A 22,967-nucleotide genomic window follows, 5' to 3' on the forward strand; every position below is an offset into this window, starting at 1 on the left:
TGATGTACACTTAGAATGATCTCCTCGTGTTCTGATGAGGCAGCAAAGCCAACCAGCTCACATCAAGTAAGATTAGGCTCTATGCCTAATTGTAACAGAAATGATGTTATGGTGATTTTAGTCTCGCAAATCAGTACACTATTGTAAACACACAATGCGCCATAATATTGGTGGGTCATGATGACGACAACAATATGTGTATACACTGTTTGATGACAGCAGCAAGCACTAGGTGCAGTCTGCACTGAAGCTTTGTTGTCGACATGTTACCTACCACATGCAGCAACGCTGCTAATTTCATAATCATTATTCGAGTTTCTGGTGGGATTTTATTCATAAATGATTACCGAGAAGATACTATTCACCAAAACTACTCTGGAAATCTGTGAAGCAAGTTTTACAGCTGAAGCATGGATTGCTGCCTAAGAACCTGTGATGCAACCACAGCTCTGGGCTTCAACACTAACATTTTAGGAAAGTGATGTGCCATCTGCTACTACAATCCACACCTACACACATGCACATCACAACAACAGAATGCCCATTGACATATTCTCTACAGGGCTGCTTGTACAGGTGAAGCCTGATGGGCATGCACTGTCGTGGCAGATCAAGACAATGGACCTGGATTCTGTCATCACCCTCTTTCCATTTCCTATAATCATGCTTCCTCACCACATGCTTTCCTTTGCGGCACATGTGCAACTACATTCTCCCCAGGGTTCTCTCCTTGGTGGGCGGCAGTGGAAACATTGTCTGCCGCTCTGGTTTACTGCCCACCACACCAGTGGACCAGTCAAAATTTCCAATTATAGTTATTTTTCGTGATCATCGGGTGTTTCTTTATCATGTGGGGAAATATTAGAAAAAAAGTGACGTACAAGTTGATAAAATGGCAGTTTTTCTAGAGCACTGTCAACGAAAATCGGGTAGAAAATCGGGTGCTGGGAGGTGCCATTGCACCGCGGATCGCACGACTTTCTGTTGACACAACACCGCAATTTTGGAACTATCGAAAAAGAGGAGCAATCTGAGCTTCACATAGCCACAGTGCCATATTTCGCCGTGCAAAAATAGAAGCAAAAGAATCGAACATAAAATGACAAAAAAAAAAAAAAAAACTAGTGTCATAATTTGCTCCTGCAGCCATGTGAACACAGGAAGCGCTCCCATTGGCTAAGAGAGAGAGAGAGAGAGAGAGAGAGAGGCTTAGTCGCATGTGTAACCCCCTCTCCCTCTTCGGTCAAAAGGTGTCCACCTCTCAAAAATTTCTGGGAGAACCCCGATTCTCCCTATAGCTTTGCGAGGAAGGCTTCCCTGCAGAGCACTGTTGCATAGTGGCTAAGCTCATTACAATTGTGAAGTTGCAGAAAATAAACTTGTTATATTCATACTATGGTTCGGAATATGGACAACGATGTGCCATCCCACACTTCATCCTCAGCTCGTGCATGTTGATGGCCTTTTGCCAAGCTTGATGTCTTTCTTTTTCTTTATTTCTGTCCCTTTCCCTTTAACCCAACGCAGAGTAGCAGGCTAGAGGAGTTAATCTCAGGCCTACCTCTGGAGTTAATCTCAGGCCTACCTCTTTGTCATGTGAGTTAATTTCTTCTCTCTCTTGCTCTCGGGGAACTACACTGCTGGCAGGAACATGGTGGACATGGCTAGCACACTGAAGCTACTTTCCCAAGCAAACTGCATTTCTCTTTCCGTAGATCAGGTCACATGTGTGAGCACACTTCACTGGGAAAAACCCTGATGGGCCTACCTGTGATAGCCCCCCACACACCCTTTTGAGCTCTGTACCATTGAGCACTTCCTCGCCACAGCAGATGCTCTACAGGCCTGCTAGTTGGACATGAGACTTTTGCTCCCACAACTTTTCGACCTTGGTAGACCTCTACCCAGTTAGCCTAGTGCAGCAGCCATGCATGCTCGATCAGTCTAGCAAGGGTTTTTACCTGTAAGCCGTCACTGTCGTACTGTGGTGTTTCTTAAGCTAATAATAAACCCACGTTTGTTAGTAATCTAACTCTGGAACCTCCACTGCACAGCGTTGAAGAGTTTACAAACTCAGCCATAGCGCCCTTTGTGTGGTTTGGAGTAGAGGAGCATGGTGCCCTTTTCTGACCATTGCTCGCTGGGTGAGCCTCGCACCAGCCCATCTCCAAAGAATAACAAGGAGTATTTTCTAACTTGCGTAATATACTTGAGACTACAACAGTGGTTTCAGGCCGCAACATGCTGCTGTGAAGCTTAGTGCACTGGGCTATCTCTTGCGGAGAACAATCAGTCTTTCCTCCTTATTCCAGGCTTGCTTGCATTCTGCATGTAATAAGCCTAGATTAGTGGGTTGTCTGCTGTCACTTCTCCAGGAACAGAAAGCGCCCCCTCACCTTCTCTTCCTTCCCAGTGGCTTCTCTTATACTGTGTTGACTGCACAGAAGTGTCGAGAGAAGTAGAATAGAAAGACTGATGTGGTGGCACAGGAGATGGCTCAACATACTCAGCCTTTGGCAGCACAGTGTGGTCTAGTCTACTACGCCCGGCTGACTGGCAAGTCAGCGGTCTGTGATACCGTGGAATCACCAGTTAGAATTGCCACAATATTGTTTCAACCAAGGAAGACACACTGCATTTGCATATTATGAACTGGTTACATTAAAGGACAAAATAGCATATGCATGTAGCTCTGCTCAGAACGAACAGCCCGTGCCAGGTTAAAATGTCGTCCTCTTCATCTCTTCAATCATGACAGGCTTGCTCTTGGTCACTGATATATAACTATTCTGTAGCATTAGCCCCGGCAGCAGGAGCACCGTCTCGGAGCTCTAAAGGGAGTCGTCGGAAGCACAATGGTAGCTCTTGAGCCATGATACGTGAACGATGTCACTGGACGGAAGGAGAGACGACGTGTTGGAACTGACAGGGGCAATCTCGTAGGTAACAGGTGTCACCTGTTGCAGCACACGGTATGGACCCGTGTACCAGGAAAGAAGCTTTTCGGAGAGGCCCACACGGCGGGAATGGGACCAGAGAAGCACAAGTGCACCAGGAGAAAAAGTCACAGTGATGCCTCTAGTTGGTTTGTGACGCCGTAAGCCGAGCGCGGGCAAGCTGACGGCGTGGTTAGCCCACGCGATGGCATCACGTGCGTACTCACTAGTGATGGCGGCAGATGGTGGGAGCATAGTGCCTAGAGGTAAAGTCTGGTCTCGCCCCATACAGTAGGTAGAAAATCCAGCTGTATCATGACGATTATACGCAAAAGTTACATAGGGAAGAGCAAGGACCCAACCATGGTGGTCCGGCGTAACATACATAGCGAGCATGTCTGTGAGAGTGCGGTTCAAGTGTTCCGTGAGGATGTTGGTCTGGGGATGGTAAGAGGTAGTCAGTTTGTGTTGAGTCGAACAGGAGCGCAGTATGTCGGAAATGACTTGAGAGAGAAAGTAACGGCCACGGTCAGTGAGCAATGGTCTCGGGGCGCCGTGAAGCAATATAACGTCACGTAACAAGAAGTCTGCAACATCAGTTGCACAACTGGTCGGCAGAGCTCGGGTAATTGCGTAGCGCGTAGCATATTCAGTAGCCACTGCTATCCATTTCATGAGGGAGGTAGTGGCCGAATACTGCACCAGGGAGGCCAAATCCTGTTCTGGTGAGGGAGGGACTTTAATAAAGCTTAGTAGGCCTTTCTAGTTTGGTTGCACCTGGACTAGTATAGCTCCACTAGTTCTCGGCAATATATTTTTTTCTTGCCAGTGTCAGGCATCACTCCATGCCTGAAAATGTGGTGGACTGGAGTAGGATTAGAACTTACGACCTTCAGATTTGAAGCCGGGTATTCTAGCTCTGCTCCACACCACCACTATGAAAAGGCATTTGATTCAGTAGAGATACCAGCAGTCATAGAGGCATTGCGTAATCAAGGAGTACAGGACGCATACGTGAATATCTTGGCAAACATCTACAAGGATTCCACAGCTACCTTGATTCTCCACAAGAAAAGTAGAAAGTTACCTTTCAAGAAAGGAGTCAGGCAAGGAGACACAATCTCTCCAATCCTATTCACTGCATGCTTAGAAGAAGTATTCAAGCTCTTAGACTGGGAAAGCTTAGGAGTGAGGATCAACGGCGAATATCTCAGCAACCTTCGGTTTGCAGATGACATTGTCCTATTCAGCAACAATGGAGACGAATTACAGCAAATGATTGAGGACCTTAATCAAGAAAGTGTAAGAATTGGGTTGAAGATGAATATGCAGAAGACAAAGATAATGATCAATAGCCTGGCAAGGGAACAAGAATTCAGGATCGCCAGTCAGCCTCTAGAGTCTGTAAAGGAGTACATTTATCTAGGTCAATTACTGAAAGGGGACCCTGATCACGAGAAAGAAATTTACAGAAGAATAAAATTGGGTTGGAGTGCATACGGCAAGCATTACCAAATCCTGACTGGGAGCTTACCACTGTCACTGAAAAGTGTATAATCATTGCATTCTACCGGTGCTAACATATGGGGCAGAAACTTGGAGGTTAACAAAGAAGCTTGAGAACAAGTTAAGGACCGCACAAAGAGCGATGGAACGAAAAATCTTAGGACTAACGTTAAGAGACAGGAAGAGAGCAGTATGGATCAGAGAACAAACGGGGATAGCCGATATTCTAGTTGACATTAAGCGCAATAAATGGAGCTGGGCAGGCCACGTAATGCGTAGGATGGATAACCGGTGGACCATTAGGGTTACAGAATGGATACCAAGAGAAGGGAAGCGCAGTCGAGGTCGGCAGAAAACCAGATGGGTTGATGAAGTTAGGAAATTTGCAGGCGCAAGTTGGAATGAATACACTAGCGCAAGACAGGAGTAATTGGAGATCGCAGGAAGAGGCCTTCGTCCTGCAGTGGACATAAAATATAGGCTGCTGCTGATGATGATGCTATCCATTTGTTTCCCAAGGTGGATGTGGGAAACCAACAAGATGTAGTTCAACGCGAAAGAATGGTTCTGTGGGTATGTCGATTGGCTGAAGGTGACCAGCAGGTAGTAGTGGGGGTGTATTGCGATGCTGGCACGATTCACAAGTGGCCACATATCAGCGGACAGAGCGTGCAAGGCCTGGCCAATAGAAACGGTGCCGGACACGCTTGTAGGTGCGAGATACGCCAAGGTGCCCGGCGGTGGGTGCATCATGAAGTTCTGTGAGGACACTATGTCGAAAGTGTCTAGGCACGACAATAAGGAGGTCAAGTCCATCAGGTTGAACATTGCGTCGGTATAGGACACCTTCCTGAATCATTAGGCAATGATTCTAGGCGACTGATGATGTCTCGCAACGAAGGGTCATAGTCTTGTTTTTCACCGGTGTGAATCAGGTCCGACACGGAAAAAATTGAGTTGTTGGAGTCCTCATCAGCGTACTCAGGTTTGTCGACCGGATTTGTATACAATGCAATATGAAAATTCTTGTAGGCGCAGGGCCCAGCGACCAAGCTGTCCAGAAGGATCTTTGAGAGAGGACAGCCAGCACAGTGCGTGGTGGTCGGCAACTACAGAGAAGGGCCGGCCATATAAATAGGGTCTGAATTTCCCAACCGCCCAAACGAGGGCCAAACACTCGCGCTCTGTAATAGAATAATTGCACTCAGCGGCTGATAGGAGGCGGCTAGCATAGGCGATGACACGGTCATGGCCACGTTGGCATTGGGCTAGTACTGCACCGACTCCACGGCCGCTTGCATCAGTACGGACCTCGGTAGGCACAGCCGGGTCAAAATGGGCAAGTATCGGAGGAGTCGTGAGCAGGTTGATGAGGTGCGAGAACGCTGAAGCCTCTTCTGGGCCCCATGAAAAAGGCACGTCTTGCCTCAAAAGCTCACTAAATGGCCTCGCTATGTCCACAAAATTCTTCACAAAGCGACGGAAGTATGAGCATAGCCCTAGAAAGCTGCAGACATCCTTTGCAGATCGGGGAACAGGGAAATTCTTCGCTGAGCAGATTTTTTTGGGGTCTGGTTGTACACCATTAGCATCTACAAGATGGCGAAGCACTGTGATTTGGCGGCGGCCAAAGTGACATTTGAACGAGTTTAGCTGCAGTCTGGCCCGATGAAACACGTTGAGAATGGCTGAGAGGTGCTGTATGTGAGTCTCGAAAGTTGGTGAAAAAACGATGACGTCATCCAAGTAGCATAAACATGTGGACCATTTGAAGCCTCTGAGCAGAGAGTCCATCATGAGCTCAAAGGTGGCCGGAGCGTTACAAAGTCCGAACGGCATGACCTTGAATTGGTAAAGGCCATTAGGTGTTACAAATGCCGTCTTTTCCCGGTCCATGTTGTCCACTGCAATCTGCCAGTACCCGGAGCGTAAGTCGATGGAGGAGAAATACCGGGCACCATGCAGACAGTCAAGAGCATCATCAATGCGTGCAAGACGGTAGATGTCTTTCTTTTTGACTAACACGACAGGTGATGCCCAAGCACTGCAAGATGGCTCGATGATGTTCTTGGCGAGCATGATGTGATCCTGGGCCTCGACTTCCTTGCCCCGCACCTCCACCAAATATGTTACGTATAAAGATGCACAGCAATGGCTATATACAGGTATATTTACAAGCACATAAGCATGTAGCTCTGCCGATAACGAACAGCCCGTGCCAGGTTAAAACGTCGTCCTCTTAATCCCTTCAATCATGACAGGCTTGCTCTTGGTCACTAAAATAACTGTTCCGTAGCGATATGTCACAAGCTGGACAAGTTGAGGCCTTGTTCCATGATAAGCGGGTTCGCAGTGGTCTATTAAATCAAGAATTTTTAAAAAGAAATGAGGCAAAAATGTTGTGTCATCTGTGTTAGACTGACATTGATGGTGGCCATCAAGCCACCATCAATGTCATCATCAATACAGGGCGTTTATGGTAGCACACAAATCATGCTTTGGAGTAATAATTAGGAAAGTAATCATTGGCTTATTATTACTCTGTGTGTGTGTGTGCATGTGTGTGCATGAGCATGTTTTCATCTTAGTTCTGGAACAGGCAAAAGGTATTTCAAGACAGCTGAATAGGGGGCCTACCCTCTCCTGAGTGCTCCTTTCATTACCACTTTCTTTGCATTCATTTGCCAGACGCTCTGGATGAAGGAAATCCCCACCTGATCCCTCACGGGGTCATAGATGTCGACTGTGCGCACACGTAGTGAGCCATTGAAGCCACCGACTGTGAAGACACGGCCATCAAGAAGGGCTAGGCCTGCACGGCACCGGCGGCTGGGGAGCTCAGCCAGCTGAAGCCAGCGCTCACGCTGCAGGTCCAGGCACTCCACACTGCGAATGGCTTTGGGAGCCTGGCCACCCACCACAAGCAGCATCTGCATGCAATACCCACAGGGCAATTAAGTAAGGGCCACCACGCTTCACACATTGCAGACACAGCGTGGCAAAAGGCAAGTCAAAACGTAAAACGATTAACTCCCAATGGAGGCTGTTAGTGCACTGTCAACAGCATGCTCTTTCATGAGATGGCTCCACCATAGAGTTAAATTACAACCCTGCTGCAGTGTACACAGATTTCTCCTAAGACAGCTCTGAGACCTGCCATGACACCACACCAACAATGCACCTGGTGTTTCACCAGAGCACAAAATTATGTATTAGGGAGCAGAATCTTGGCTACTTCACACAATTTGACGCAGTCTCGTATCTCTGACACATGCTGACAATCCATCTTTACTAACATATGGAATAACGTGCGAGCTGTGCTCAAAAAACAATTAGTGGAAATAGCACCAACGATATGTTTCAGACAAACACTTGCAGCATTCACAACAGTGTTTGACATGTATGCAAATTGAACGCTACTGCAGGGAACTATAAATATTTTTTTCGGAGCTGTAATACTGACAGCTTACATCACAAAGCTGGCATTACTTTGTTTCATTAACTTTCTCTAAGGCACGCACATTCAGTAGCCATCAAAAGAGAGCCCACCTTGCAAAGTTAACAGGCAACAATAAATTTCTAATTGTGCAGTCAACGATTCTACTCCACAGGAGTGCTGTCCCCCATGAACTGTTTATATGCTGACATGTAGGGTGGTGTTTGTGACATTTACAAATAACAAGATAATGTCTTAAATAGAAGCAACTGCAACGTCAACAACAGACAGCAGGTGGTGCTTACAAGCTCTTGAGCATGCTTATTATGGCGCTCTTGGCCAATACTTCCACCACCCTGCCTTCCTAGTGAACAATAAGTCGAACAGCATGTTCATCACGCCAAAACTTGTCATTAGGTCAAATTCATGTGCTTCCATGAAACAATTGCACAGACTACGAGGCCCAATTTAGTTTCAATACATATGTGACATTATCAGCAGACACCTAACCTAAGTATAGTAGCAAATGATTAATTCAATCAAAGCACAGTCTTTTGTAAGCTCACATCTCAAGATGGTAGAGTATAGACATAAGTCAAGGGGGTTCTGAAGACCTCAACTATTCATGTAAGCTAAAGTAAGAAAACTCTTTCGCTTATGAGTCGGTATTAACAGATGAGAATGCTGAAAGCCTAAGACACTGCGGAAGGCTTCAACCAGGACCCTTCTATACTTTCCTTCTGGTCATGAAATTTCCCCGACAAGTTTCATATAGGGCCAGAAGATGGCACCAAGAGGCGCTGGCGTTAGTAGAAGGGGATCAACCTGCCGCGGCAGATGACCAAGCAGCGCGATCATGCAAATCTCTCATGAGGAAAGCTGCCTCTTCCACATTTATTTCAGCATGTTTCCAGAGTGAAATAATTTGGCAAAATAATTTATTGTGCGATACATTTGTGCTTAAATTATACACGGCACCGTTGTGTGATTGACATGGCCCTACTAGTAGCATTCCTCCCACAAAATGTTTTCTCCAGAGGTCTCTATTTACACGATTGTCTAGTTAGTTAGTTAGATTAGTTATATTTGGTTAGCTAGTTCAGTTAGTTAATAATTGATTAGTTAGTCCTATTTAATTATATTTTTTAGTTTGCTAGTTAGTTAGGTAATTAGCTTAGTTTTTATACTGTAGTTTGTTACACTAGATGTCAATTTAGGTTAGTTTTTTTTTATTTGCGATACTGCCAGTCTCAGTGAGACCAAAGCAGGTGACCAAAGAGTTATTAGCGTGATAATTAGTTATTTACCTATTTCTTTCATTAGTCAACTAGATATAGCTAGTTTTATTTTTTTTGTTATTCTAGTTTGTTATTTATAGTTATATTTAGTTAGATAGGTTAGTTATATAGTTTAGTTAGTTAATTAGCTTAGGCATTACTTAGGTTCATTAAGTTAGTTATCAATTCATTAGCTTAGTTTAGCTGCATAGTAAATTAGTTCAGTTAGTTGGCTTAGTTTAGTTGTAATCAAGCTAAGTTAGGTCTGGTAATAGTGGGTTTCGTTAATTAGCTAGTTCAGTTAGTTAGGCACCCTTGCAACTCCACCGACATGCAAGCACACACACCAAATGGTAGGCAGTGTCACTATCATGAAGCATGCTGTCATACACATAGAGAGATGTACAGTGCGAAAAGTGAAACGGGAGCAGCTAAAAACAGCAATGCAGGCCTTTCGCACGAAATTACATAAAGGTATGACGTGCAATCGCTCTGTAGCCAATTTTTAACGATATTCCCAAGTGTGCCTTTTGAATTATGAATGTTACAAATGCAGATGAACCTGGGAATCAAACATGGCGCTGTAGTTGTTTCGAAATTGTTCGCGTTTAAATTTTTGAACACTGTATAGAAACAAAGCGGCAATTTGCACGTTGTGCCAACAATACTCACATGCCAATAATGGCAATCGACCCTTGCGCAAACGCGGTCATCCGTTCGGCGTCTGCTTTGATGTGTTCACTGCAGGCACTATATGAAGCGCTCCCATAGCGTTATGTGGGAGTTTCGCGGCCAGATGAGAAGTATTGAAGGACCTTGCTTAAACTGTTCCAGTCATTATACAGTTAAACCTGCTTATAACGAACCTCCATATAATGAATTCCTGGATATAACAAAGTTTTTCTATTCCCCGTCGTTACTCCATAGAAGCACATGTATTTGAGACCTCTACGTAACGAAGTGGCAGCGGGAGACCCCCTCGAAATAACAAATTTTCCCCACCGACAACCTAGAGATTTCGCCCCTAATTTTGTCATTTTTGCGCAAGCAGCAACCGGAAGCACCTTCTCCGCCACGAGGGAATGCGAAGCAAATGCACGTGTGCGAGGCGGGCCTGCATCCCTCGACCCGGCGATCTTGCCGCCGCGGGCGTGACCTTACCCCTCCCTTCATTCAAACCTGATCCTGCCGCTTCCTGCAGCTGGCCTAGCCCGCCAAGCCGGCACTTTCCTTTTCCAGTTGATGTTGCCGACGCGCTGGCAGACGCTGTGACACATCACACTCGACGAGCGCTGACACGCGCTGTCAAACGCTGGCGGTGTGTGGAAGCGCCGCTGCAGAAGCGAGTGAAGTGACTTTCGTGCGGTTGTCTATCGCTTCAACGCAAACTGAGCGCCGAGAACACACAGCACGCACAAAGCTACGAGCCGCCGACGCACCTACACTGCCTAGACTCTGCCCCAACGCAGATCGCTTTCAAGATACGGCCCGCACAACCGCGCGCCGCTGCGCAGTACGCAGTTGATGCCTGAGTACAGTACAACGCCGCCCGCTATCCCTCCCCCCTTGCTCCCTCGCCGGTGCCTCGAGCGGAACGGAAGAAGGCGCGCTTCCTCCCTGCTTTTCTTCCTTGCGCGCGCGAGATTTAGATGCGGTCGTCGGCTCTCCTTGCACGTTTACACTCGCACATACAGCATACGGCGCGCGGCGACTGCGTTATCGCCCTTGGACTTTATACGAAATATCTATGAGCCAAAACCAATTTTGGGGCAACAATGCGTCCTAGACACCATCTTTAGATAGCAAATACACATCTCAAGGGCCATACTTTTGCTGGCGGAAACCGAAAATACGTCATAGTTGTCGCCCCCAGCACTTTGGGTGGCCAATGCCATCGTCAAGCCACCAAGCCAAGCGACATGAAAAGTCAAAATGGCCGCTCGGGCCGGCGTGAGGTGGTAGTTCGCAACGTATGATGTGGGAACGGTCCCACAGTTGCGACGCAACAGCAGGGTTACCAATGCATTGGGTTCTATGGGAACTGTGCCAGGACCGGCTGAAAACGAAGTAACAGCCGGGAAAACGCACCACCCGGGAACGTAACAGTGGGGTTCTACTGTAACACTATAGGACGCTACGACGCCATCGTGACGCTCGCCCTTTGTCCCCGATGCCTCACGCTTGTGCAAAATGACATGCGTCCAAGCATCCAGTACCTGGTGTGACATTCCAAGGATCAGTACTTCGACGAAAACGGAAAACGGGTACGTGTTACAATTGAGGACGTGTTAGAATTGAGTAAATACGGTAAGCGTTTCTTTTTCGAATTTTCGTGCCGAACCTGCATATAACAAAATCCTGTTTATAACAAAGTTTTTTGGGAATTTGTCAATTTCGTTATATCCAGGTTTAACTGTAGTCTTAAAAGAAAGGAACGAGCATTGTCAACCTACGTTAGTAATATATCTTATTTACTTGCGTAATGAACGCACCTCCAGATTGGTTGCGAAAAAGTTAATTTTTTTCCCTCGCATAATGAACGCACCCCAAACTTTGCTATTGTGCAGTCCCACGATCGAACGGCCGTGCTGTAATGTTCCGGAGATTAACATCCCTTACTCTTGCAGATGTGTTTAAAGCAAGTGTACTTAATCTCAATGCCTGTCGCTGTGTTGGAAATACAGTCGAGTCCCGCTACAACGAAATTCACGGGAAACGCGAAAAATTTCAATGCGGCGGAATTTCGTTGACGCGAAATCAGTATGTATATACGTACGCCAAATGGCAAAGCCGCGAACAAAACTGAAACCATCGTCCAGGAAATCTTTGCAATGGCGTGGGGGCAAAGGTTGAGACGTATCGAAGGCGGTCAATAAAGTGTCAGCTTCACGAGAGAATCCATTCCGCGCCGCTGTTACAGCATTTTTCGTACATTGTGGCAGACGCTTAACTCAACGCGCGAGCCCGGCCGATTGCAAAACACTCATTTTGTGGCACATGCACCGTCGCAACGAAGTGGTTTGAATTATCACAATTTCATTGCATATTTATGACAAAGTCGGCAAACTTGGCAAGCTTGCGCTTACGGGAAGTTTTATTTCCAGAAGTCGGTCAGCCTGGATTTCTTGCGCTTCACGGCAAGCAAAGGCGTTACACGCGAGTCTCAGTCCGATAAAAGAGCCATCGCAACGTCGTCGTTGTGGGCTCTGATAACTTTTAAGATGAGGGCAAAAGGATCCATTACTTTCAAAACAGTTGCCGGAGTGAGTGTGTCTCGCAGGTTGTCATTTTCCCCAGATGACGAGACGGCATCATGTTGAGAACAGCGGACGCGGCATGGCCGCTGTATCTTGAAAGCAACCTGCGCCGTGAACAAAGTGCGTACCTGCTTAGGCCTCATCTTCACTGACTCCGGCCTCTGGTTCACCCAGTCGCCGAAGTCAGTGTGTCTAGCGGGTTGTCATTTTCCCCAGACGACGAGACGTTGGCATCATGTTCAGAACAGCGGACGTGGCGCAGCAGCTGTATCTTGAAAGCAACCTGCGCCGTGCACGAAATGTGCACTCGCTTAGGCCTCATCTTCAAAGCGATCTGCGATGTGGGCAAAGTGCAACTAGTGCCGGTAGAGTCGTGTGCGCTGTGTTTTCGACGTTTAGTTCGCGATGAAGCGCCAGACGGCACGGAGGTCAATTCGCTTGCTGCTATTGCCGCGCCTTCTCATTCCTGCATATGTTGACACCGAGTTTCCGCGGTCATCGAGTGAGATGTGTTAATGTTTACCTGTGTGCACGTGACACCGTGCTTGGTAATTTAGTTAGTAAGCGAATGTTTACACTTTCATACGTCTGATAAAACTACGATCCTCTGCTATCGCAATCGATGCTTCGCCTTTCGGGTGAAACTGCGAAATTTTTTCCTCCCGCTTTCTGTTTCGGCGATCATATGTGCCTTCTCCTCGAGAGAGAGAAATTTACGCTTCTTCATTAGCGTAGCCATTTTGACTGGACACACACACCACAAGAAACGGCAGTGATTGTGGTGATCCCGTGCAGTCTCGCGCAGGCGCGTGACGACCACGCGTGACTATGGATTGCAGTGGCGTAAATCGGCACTTAGAACTTGATTTCGTTCGCAAAAACTTTGTTCGAGCAGACATACCATCATCACAGCTTTGGAAGGGCCTTCTAATTTGACTACTCGGCAGTTCCAATTTCAATTCAGTCTTAGTTTCGTTCTCGAAAAGTTTGTTGAAGCAGAAATACCGAATAAAATGCCTTCGTTATGGAGAGACCTTTTTTGTATTACTTTCTATGGGCAGCTGACAGGGAATTGGAAAATATCCGTTGCAGCGGAAATTTCGTTGTAGCGGTATTCGTTGTAAGGGGATTCAATGTACAACGTAGACCGCTTATAACGTAAGTCGCCGGAGTCACGAATATCTGCACTATAAGCAGTACCGCACTATAACCGAAACAACGATTTTCAAGCCCTGCACGTATGCAAAATATGTAGACCAAGCATGTAGACACGCTTTGTACTATCATGCGCACATCGCAATTACGTTTTCTCCAGCGAGATGGCGAAAGTTCGACAGCTTTGCACCGAGTCAAAACGAAACAACTGTTTGCCGCAACCGCTGCGGAAAAAACTGTGACCGCTATCGACGTGATTATGAACGGCGACTTTGCGGTGCTGAAGGCACGCGCCCGACACATGCACCAAGTCTGGATGAATTAACCACCATTCGCTGCAACAACTGCAGTCGAAACCGCGGTCGCTATCTATGCAATCATTGATGGCGACTACGCAGTTTTTTAGGCACGTGGCCGATGTGTGTACCAAGTAAAAACGAAACTACTGTTCACCGCAACCGCTGCGGAGAAAACCGCGGTCGCTATCGACGGGATTGTGGATGACGACTACGGAGTTACGAAAGCCCGCGGTCAACGCGGTGTTATGCGCAGCGGTAAACGCAAGAATACAGGCTTTAAAGACACAAATAGGTTCGAAGCGTTCCGGCATTGCTGTCATTCATGTACGATTTCAACAGCTTGTATGCTGTTCTCCAGCCCTCACAGTACCAATTCAAGCAAAAATATTAGAGAGTGGTAACCTTAGGGCGTCCGACAGGTGTTCGAGGCTTGGTCCGTGGTGTAGCGTAGAGGGCTTTCTGATCAGCACGCAGCAGATGGTATTTCATGGCCTCAATGAGAAAGTCCTTGCAGGGCAGGTTTCCCTTTAGTAAGGGCTCCTCCTCTACACGCTGTACCAGATACTCCTGAGACAGCAGTGGCAGTCGCACGTGCTCCATCAGGCAGCCCAGCTGCGACTCGCGGTTGGCCAAGTCCTGGTTCACCCAGTTCATCACAGCTTCAAATACCTGGAAGTGCAAAATCTCAGCTTCAGATGCAGGAACAGTGGAGGAAGCTGTGCTCTCATTGAAAAATAGTAACATCTGTAGGGCACTCAGTTCTTGCCTCCTCAATCTGCCACAAAGGGCCACGTTTCCATTTTACAACTTAAATTGCAACAGATTCTCGATAAGTGCAATGCAACAACCTGACTTTTCTTTTCTCACATATCACTTCTCATGACAATTAAAAAGAAGTTGATTTTAACATTTACTAAAATTAAATTTTGTATTTACCATCCAAAAACAATGGGCTATGAGGGATGCCGTAGTGGAGGGCTCCAGATTAATTTTGAGCATATGAGGTTGTTTAACATGCACCGAAATCTAAGTATACAAGTGTATTCGTGTATTCGCACTTCATTCCCACCAAAATGTGGCTGCCACGGACAGGAATCAATCCCGCAACCTTGTGTTCAGCAGCAGAATGGCATAGCCACTCAGCTACCATAACATCTATCCTACAAGTGCACAAAATATTTTGCTAGCCAACAGTGACAGCCATTTCCGTGGAATGAACATTAGCAGTGAATACGCACTCCAGCAATTGAGTTGGCAAGTGCGTCCACACTTCAACAGTGTTTATGCGTGCAATGTGATGTGAAGGATTGGACCTCTGTTCATTATATTAGCTACAAGGAATATGAGCAATTTAGTCAACTGCTTTTCCCACAATTTAAGTGGTTCTGCCATCATTGGTCATAACATTTAACAGAATAGGGAAAAAAATATAAGTAGACACATGTACAGTATGCTAAAGGGTATACCAAACAATGTGAACTTTGGCCTTCTGTGCCGAATTTACCTATATCTCAGCCTAATGCAGACAAAAAAAGGCCTAAATTCATCTTGTGACTATTACTCCTGTGAAGGCAACTGCGCTTATTAGCCTCTCTGTAAGTGGCTACTGTGGCAATCACTGTGGAAAATGTTACATTGAAGCTCACAAAATTTTTCTTCTGCTCTTCTTCTGTTAAGTTACATTTCATATACAGCTAAACATCGTTAATTTGGCAACCATTAATTCAGAAATTCGGTCAATCGAGCGTCCCCGCTCCCTCCCTTCAAAAATGTACATAGTCCTATGGCAGCAAACCTTCATTAATTCACCGGAAAAGCGTGTGCGCCCCGGGGCGGTTTGTCAGGACCCCATGTAAGTTCATTTTGTGCACCACTGCATCTTTGTGGCCAAAAGCTTACAGCATTTGCTTGCAGCCAATGTTGAGCAGAAGAAGAGACGAAAAAAAGATAATCCACCTTTGGCTTTTAAACTTAATCAATATGGCCAGCAAAAACTCACCGAGCACCCACCTCCAACTTAACACAATGTAAATAATATGTAGCCTAAAAAAAACATAGCATGTATCCTTTCTAAAGAAACAAGGCAAAACGAAACGATGCAAAAAACATGCGAAGAGAAAACATCCTCTATTGTTGCATTCAACTGCTCAACACTTACCTGCTCTTCTGAAGGAACTGACAGTCTGTCACTAGAAATGAGATGTGCCACCTGATTCGCAGGAAGGGCAAGAAATTCTTCATTCTCAGTCACTTCCCTATAAAATAAATAAAAAGGCACACAACTTTCAGCTTCATGTACTTTATGAACCTTATTCATGAGAGGGTTCTTATGGCTAATGTACTATACTCGTGGAATGAAACATGTCAAGTTAGGGTTAACTAATACGCTTACTTTCTTTTCCGCCATCTCCCATTCCAGCGAAATTGGCACAATTTTTGGTCTTATGCTTCAACCAAAATCTATGCCACCTTCAGTGACCAGATGTGCAGCAACGTGACATCACACTCTTAGGTAATTATATATATGAGGCATTCTACTTTGAATTTTCCCTGTCACGTTCAATTCCGTGAGAATAGTACAATTACCAATGTTGGCATAATTAATAAAATGAAGTTGATTTGCACAATCGATTAAATAAAACAAACAAACATGTAATGTAAACCATGTTATCACAGCTGGTAGTAAAAATTACAATTAGAGGGAATAGTCTGCATGATCCCCAAAAAGATCAAATAAATGAGCACTTAGCCCCCCCCCCCCCCTCCCACCATGAAACCAAATTCCCAGAATTAAAAAGAAGTACAATAGTACAATCTTTTAGAATGGTCCTTTCTTCTGTTGTACAATATGATACATATAAACGCCAGTTAAGACTTTTGTGCGTGAGTAGTTCAAAAGCTCCCTTCCTTCGGTCAACCTTACTGGAAACTTCTGTGAACTGAACTACACACAACCTGCTGAACATTGAAACATAATACAGTCGATCTCGAGTATATCAAACTCGGATATATTGAATTATTGTCTATATGGAACAGTTGTAAAATTCCCTTGAAAATCCCATGCAAAAGTATACCGATGTACTACGCGTACATTGAACTCTGGTTCACCGCCACATTCGATATATTGAACGGCGCGCTGTGCCGCGCCCCTGCAAATGTGCTTTTTCTAACGAATACGCGATCACTTCTTGCGTCGGCATAAATATTTAATGCCGACAAATTCAAAACACCATTGTCTAGCAGATGCTGTAAAACAAGATAGTGAATCTGAAGGGCAGTACATGCCATAGAGGAAAAATGACTAGTATGCTCTAGTTTAGCTTGCTGCGCATATGCATGGCTCATGTAAACTGCGGCTGTTCATTATCGGCAAGAGAAGATCGCTACTCTGCTTCAAGAATGTGAAAGGCCTTCCACTCTGATATGCGTTCCACAAGAAAGCGTGGATGACATTCAATCTTTTCTCTGAGTGGCGCCGCGCATCGATGCCGAACTGGAGATGCTGCGTCACCGGGTTTGTCTTGTAGACGAAGGCTTTCCGCGAACGGCATTCTAGGATTCCACGAGCGGCCAAAATGAATCGGATTCCAGTCTCCCCTTGGAGAGGTCTTTACGCAAGTTTGAATTTACCAACACCACCGCACGCCACATCTGCACTCGAAAAGAGCCATTGAGGCAATGACGTGCAAGACTCGTTGCTGTGCGATAGCGGGTCCATACTGAACGCGTTTCGTTTGTGCATGCGCAATAGATGTCAGTGGCAATGACCTTGAATGTTCTGAAAAGCTGAATGGCACTCTTGAAACTAACACCGTGTATGTAGTGTTGGCACTCACTGATGCAGAGGCCAGAGGGGAAGGGCTGAGAACAGAATACATACTGGCCACGAGGCGTCGGAGTACTGAGTAGTACGCAAGAGATCCGTGGAATTTTTAGGACGGTCGAGAAGCGAGGACGACTTGTCCCAACAGAAAGTTGGTTCAGAAACCTGGCACAAGCCTGCCTGGCTCATTGCCCACGTATGACGATTGGCCGGTCATGCTCATGCGTGATTCGCAGTACAAGTGTGCTGATGGCGGCATGGCATGCATGGCATGTGTTATCCATACAGGCTAGTTTGTTTCAGCAGTTGGTCTATTTCTACTTTTTCTTGAATAAAAACACGCACTTCAATGTGTGCAAGATGCACCACGGTCTCGTGTATGGGCGACACGGGCTTTTAGGGTTGCAAAGACCATTATGCTGTGCGGGTGAGTTGCAACGTTAGTGAGCAAAAAATAAGGCTACTTTTGTGCAGTAGACATGGTCTTCCAGAAGCAAATTGGCAAGTTCCGGCTTTTCACGATCTCGGGAAACTCAGAGACATGCAGAGATCTCCGATAAACTTCAGATAGTCATATTTTATATTTAGACTTATCAATATATCGAACTTCGTGATTCCCATCGAGTTCAATATATCCGTGATCCACTATATAGTATGCTGTTTTCATATCTGAGAACTAGTGTAAGAAATTTGTACAGCCGAAAGCAAAGAGCTTAATTCACAACAATCAGAGCAGCCACAATTTCCATGGGTGAACTTTTGAACTTAGGTCAGCCCAATTAGATAAAGTTCGGGTTAAAATTCATTTTCCTTCCCACAAATAACTGCCAATGATGCAGCAGTAATATCCTGATTACCTTAATGCTTAAACATGTGAAGCAGTAAACAATCGTTTACTTGCTACATAGAAAGCCAGAGCACAGTCATAGATAGCAAGGGCAGTGCATTTCCTTAAGTAATAATAGACACAAGTAAAAAGAGCTTGGCAAGATATGCCCAAGGCAAAAGTGACAGGAGATGATGAAATAACAATCAATCTGGAAAAAGATGGCAAGAACATTGCAACTAAAAAAGCTTGCAGCCCTTCATTTGCAATGCCTTGTGGCCTCAAATGTACTAAATTCTTGAAAGGATATCAACATAGTATTAATCCATAAGAAGGGAGATGATAAACAATTGAAGGAGTATAGGTATATTAGCTTGCTTTTGATACTGAGTAAAATTTTCACAAAGATAACTTCAAATAGAATGCGGGCAACACTAGACTCAATCAGCCTGAAGAACAGATTTGATTTATGGGGTTTAATGTCCCAAAGAAACACTGGACCTATGGAAGACACTGTAGTGGAGGGCTCCCAATTAATTTTGACCACCTGGGGTTCTTTCACGTGCGCCTAAAGCATAATACACGAGTGTTTTTGCATTTCGCCCCCATTGAAATACGGCTGCCGTGGCCAGGAATCAAACACACGACCTCGTGCTCAGCAGCTGAATGCCATAGCCACTGCATCACCGTGGCAGGTCCTAAGGCACAGGCTGGTTTTATCAATCAGGTCATTGAGAAGCTCGCAAAATAAACTAACGCTTCTATATACGATCTTCATTGATTAACAAAATGTGTTTCATTAAATGTAGTTTTATGCACGCACTGCATAGGCAAGGAGCTGATGAAGCACATGTGAATGTGGCCAGTCAAGGTTAAAGGAGCAAGAAATGGAGTTGGTGGAGGTCATACAATGGAGTGGTGGTCATACAATGCGTATATACATAGCTGATAACAGATTGCCCATTTGAGCAACAGAATGGGTTCCAAGGGAGGGGAAATGCAGTCGAGAATGGCAGGTAATTAGGTGGTGCGAGGAGACTGGAAAAGCTGTGCTGCCATCTGCCATCGATGAAGATGATGAAAAACCAAGAGCAGAACTAAAGCCAAACCCTAATTTGACAGCAGTCTGTGCACCCTAAACGTTTGTGAAATTGAAAGCCAATACAATTTTGCTTGGTATGCCTTAGGAGAGCGAATAATTTCACAAGTTCTCATATGGTCCCTTTTTGCAGAGCAGTCTGCTCTAGAGGAACGAGGTGAGGCTTTCGGCGGCACGCCGCACCTTGCCTTTGCGAAAGCGCACGAATACGAAACCATTACCACTTCTGCCCTACACCTGTGCAATTAGCTGTCGGAAATGCAACTGAGGGATCACTAAAGCACTGTGCTCCATTCATGCTGCAAAATGTGGAGTGGTAGAGCAAAGACGTGTGCTGTAGTTGGCTACAAAAATGATGGCATATTATTAAGTAATAGAATGAATCTGTATGACCAAGTTCATGAATCGCTGCTTCATAAGGACTGCCTGTGTTACCGGGTCCTTGCAATGCACGGCTTTCCTCGAGGATATAAATATGTTCACTCATTCACCAGCGTTGTATTACTAACTGCCAAAGAAAGGACATCCATCCTGAAACTTCGGCAAGAGCGAGTACCGCTCGTTACACAGTGATAAAGGGAGTAGCGCCGCTTCCTGGCATAGTAAGTTTTTCGCGCATTATCTGCACACATCCACCCCAACTCACAGGCAAACTTACTCCCACTCTATAGCCAACGTAGCAAGAATAAGTGAATGAGCGCACACTTAAATCAATGTGCCGAAGCCAGGGTGACGGCAACTACACCGCGACAACACATGAATCTTCAAAGCGGATAGTTTCATGATGGTCCACAGAGAAAGCGAGTGACTAGCGATAATACGTATTTTCTACAAGCTATTACAAAGTACAGAACATCCACGTTCCAAGCCTTATGCGCAGCAAGAACAAGTCTATCGCAACTGAGCATGTCCGCGAGCAATTGGGCAGAAAATAAACAATCCCATAGTGACCGCACCAAGGAACTTTACTGAGTCAGAAACTATGACAAGCCGCCGCTTCAAAGTGTTTGCCAGATAAAGAACAAAAAGCAAGACACACTGATCCTGATTTAATTCATAAGCGGAAAGCTTGGAATACATTTCTAGCCCCACTTTTAGAACAAGCACTGTGTGTGTATATATATATATATATATATACGCTGCCTGCTCCATTAGGACAAGCTATATTGACCTCCGAAAGCGCTAACATGTCCTCTGAAGCTGTGGCCAAAGCTTCGTGTCAACCAGCCAATCACCGTCTACGATATCTGCCGAAACAGAGGTTTGCTGAACAGCACCGGGTGTCATGCACATCCATTGTAAACACGGAGGCAACGGAGGCAGCTGAGGCAAGCAATGGACGTGTCACCATGTGATCAAACATGGCGGCGCCCACGGGATCGCCGTGAAAAAGGTCTAGAGTCCTGTTGTTTCATATGTATCAATTGACCACCTCTAAAGAAAACTGATAGAAATTCGTAAAGTTGTAAACAAAAATAAAGCTCAGACTCATTTCGTATAGTGATAAGACCAAAACTCAACAATGAGCGAGTGTATGCATTTTAGCTAGAAAAGTGTATGCAGAGCAGTGCTGCTACATTACAAGCATTACCATATTTGCACGATTGCAAGTCGACCCCCCCCACCATATCACATGTGTCAGGAAAAAAAAAAGGTCATACTCATGGGCGCATTCCGTAACGAAAATTTCTTAGTAACATGTGGCCGGCAGTCAAGTCCAACGTGTTAAAAAATGAGCTATAAAGAAAGAGAAACGTGAACAGTGTCGACTCTTCCATGAACTATCGATACTCCCAGGAAGTGCCGCAGTTCCTAGGGTCAGTGCCGCTGCGATCGGAACAGCGGCCCTTCCACCAACTATCGACACCCCCATGAGTGCTGTTTGTGCTGTAAAACTCTTTAAGAACACCCTTCTGAACAAACACGCAGAATAGCCGAACACTACGGGTAGAGCAGTAGAGAAAACATAAAATTGTAAACACGTTTTAGCGCCCCTGATAACTCGTTTCTCTCGCTTTTATTGGCGGTGCCATGTTTTGGTTTCGATTGTAATTTGACCCCCCTCCCCAAACTTCAAGTTTTCAAATCTTAAAAAAATAGGTCGACTTACAATCGTGTAAATATAGTCGGCTTCTGATGCTTATGGTGTGGCCATTTTGGGGCAAGCAATGTTAGCACCATAACACATAAATCACTATTTCCACTTGAAAAAGAGCGACACACAACCTAGCAAGATGGCTATGTTGTCACAAGATGCGCTGATGAAAATACAGAGCATATGGCAGCTTTGTGGCTGCCACGCACTTCCCCACTAAAAAAAAAAAAAAAAAAAAAAAAAAAAAAAAAAGCATCTTGCTAAATGTGTACCCAAAAATGTAATAACTTGTCCTCATTTGAATTGCAGTTGGAAGCACCCCTCACTCACTTGTCTTGACCCTAAGTCAACTGAAGTTTCTTGCATCCAGTTGTAATGCTAATTAGCCTACAAATGCCAGTCACTTTGAGCAGGTGTCTTGGGACACTGATTGGCTGGAGAACGCCGAATAACATTTATTGCTTTTATTTGAACATTTATTGCTAGGTGAGTGCGCAGTGACATGATCATGCGCACACCTGCTCCTTTCAGCTCTTTCCCCACCGCGCCCGTTGGGCTTCGTTAGCCCGCTATCAATGGTTTGAATCGCTGCTTTCGAGACCTTCTGCACCGCTCTTGGACACACTGCGCTATCGGACATGAAGGAGGGGAACTATATTTTTGTTTTCTAAGCAATTCGCATTTTTCCCGCCAGGCGGTAATTTTTGAACATGCTCCGAAGATTCGCAAACGTCAAAATGGAAAGCAAAAATGGCCTTCTCCGAGAGTGGCGCGCGCACTTCGTAAGATCGCAGATCTCGCGATTCTGCTGCGTCTGCGGCTGCTGTCGTTTCGTTGGACTTTGACTGTGAGAGTGACAACGACGCAAACCAGTCCGGAACATCTGCGGCCGTAGCCTGGCACACCCAACTGTAGTGCTTGCAGTTAAATTTTTGTAGTTTAAATCTGTTCAATGAAAAATTTAGATTTTTTCGGAGATAGTGCCTATTAGAAGGCAATACATTTTGCATATCTCATAATTTTCTTAGTAAATACAAGCGTGTCTTTACAAACTTTGTTCAATTTTATCCCATAATCTTGATTCTGGCAATTTATATCTTTTTTATGACATACATCTCATTAATAAACTTTTATGCATGAAAAGTGCATTCATTCTGCTTTTTGTTTATGTATTACATAAAATATTGAGTGCAGTAGTTCGTTCAGAAAAGAAAATCTGGCGTAACCTATAAAAAACACCTATTTTCCCCACGGTAGG

General features: G+C 45.3%; 1 protein-coding gene across 2 annotated transcripts in view; it reads right to left on the reverse strand.

Moving 5' to 3' along the window:
* LOC119437003 (ring canal kelch homolog) overlaps positions 1 to 22,967 on the reverse strand; it is a 58,430-nt gene that overhangs the window by 11,005 nt on the left and 24,458 nt on the right. For both annotated transcript variants that reach the window (XR_005189172.2, XM_037704060.2), the window contains exons 5-7: positions 16,025 to 16,121; positions 14,269 to 14,535; positions 7,157 to 7,372 (exon numbers count right to left, since the gene is read on the reverse strand). Coding sequence is in view for 1 of the 2 variants with exons in the window: in XM_037704060.2 (XP_037559988.1) it covers positions 7,157 to 7,372; positions 14,269 to 14,535; positions 16,025 to 16,121 (580 nt within the window). In the remaining variant the exon portion in view is untranslated. The remainder of the gene's footprint in view (positions 1 to 7,156; positions 7,373 to 14,268; positions 14,536 to 16,024; positions 16,122 to 22,967) is intronic.

The sequence above is a fragment of the Dermacentor silvarum genome, chromosome 1, assembly GCF_013339745.2.
Source record: "Dermacentor silvarum isolate Dsil-2018 chromosome 1, BIME_Dsil_1.4, whole genome shotgun sequence".
In the NCBI taxonomy this organism is placed as follows: Eukaryota; Metazoa; Arthropoda; class Arachnida; order Ixodida; family Ixodidae; genus Dermacentor; species Dermacentor silvarum.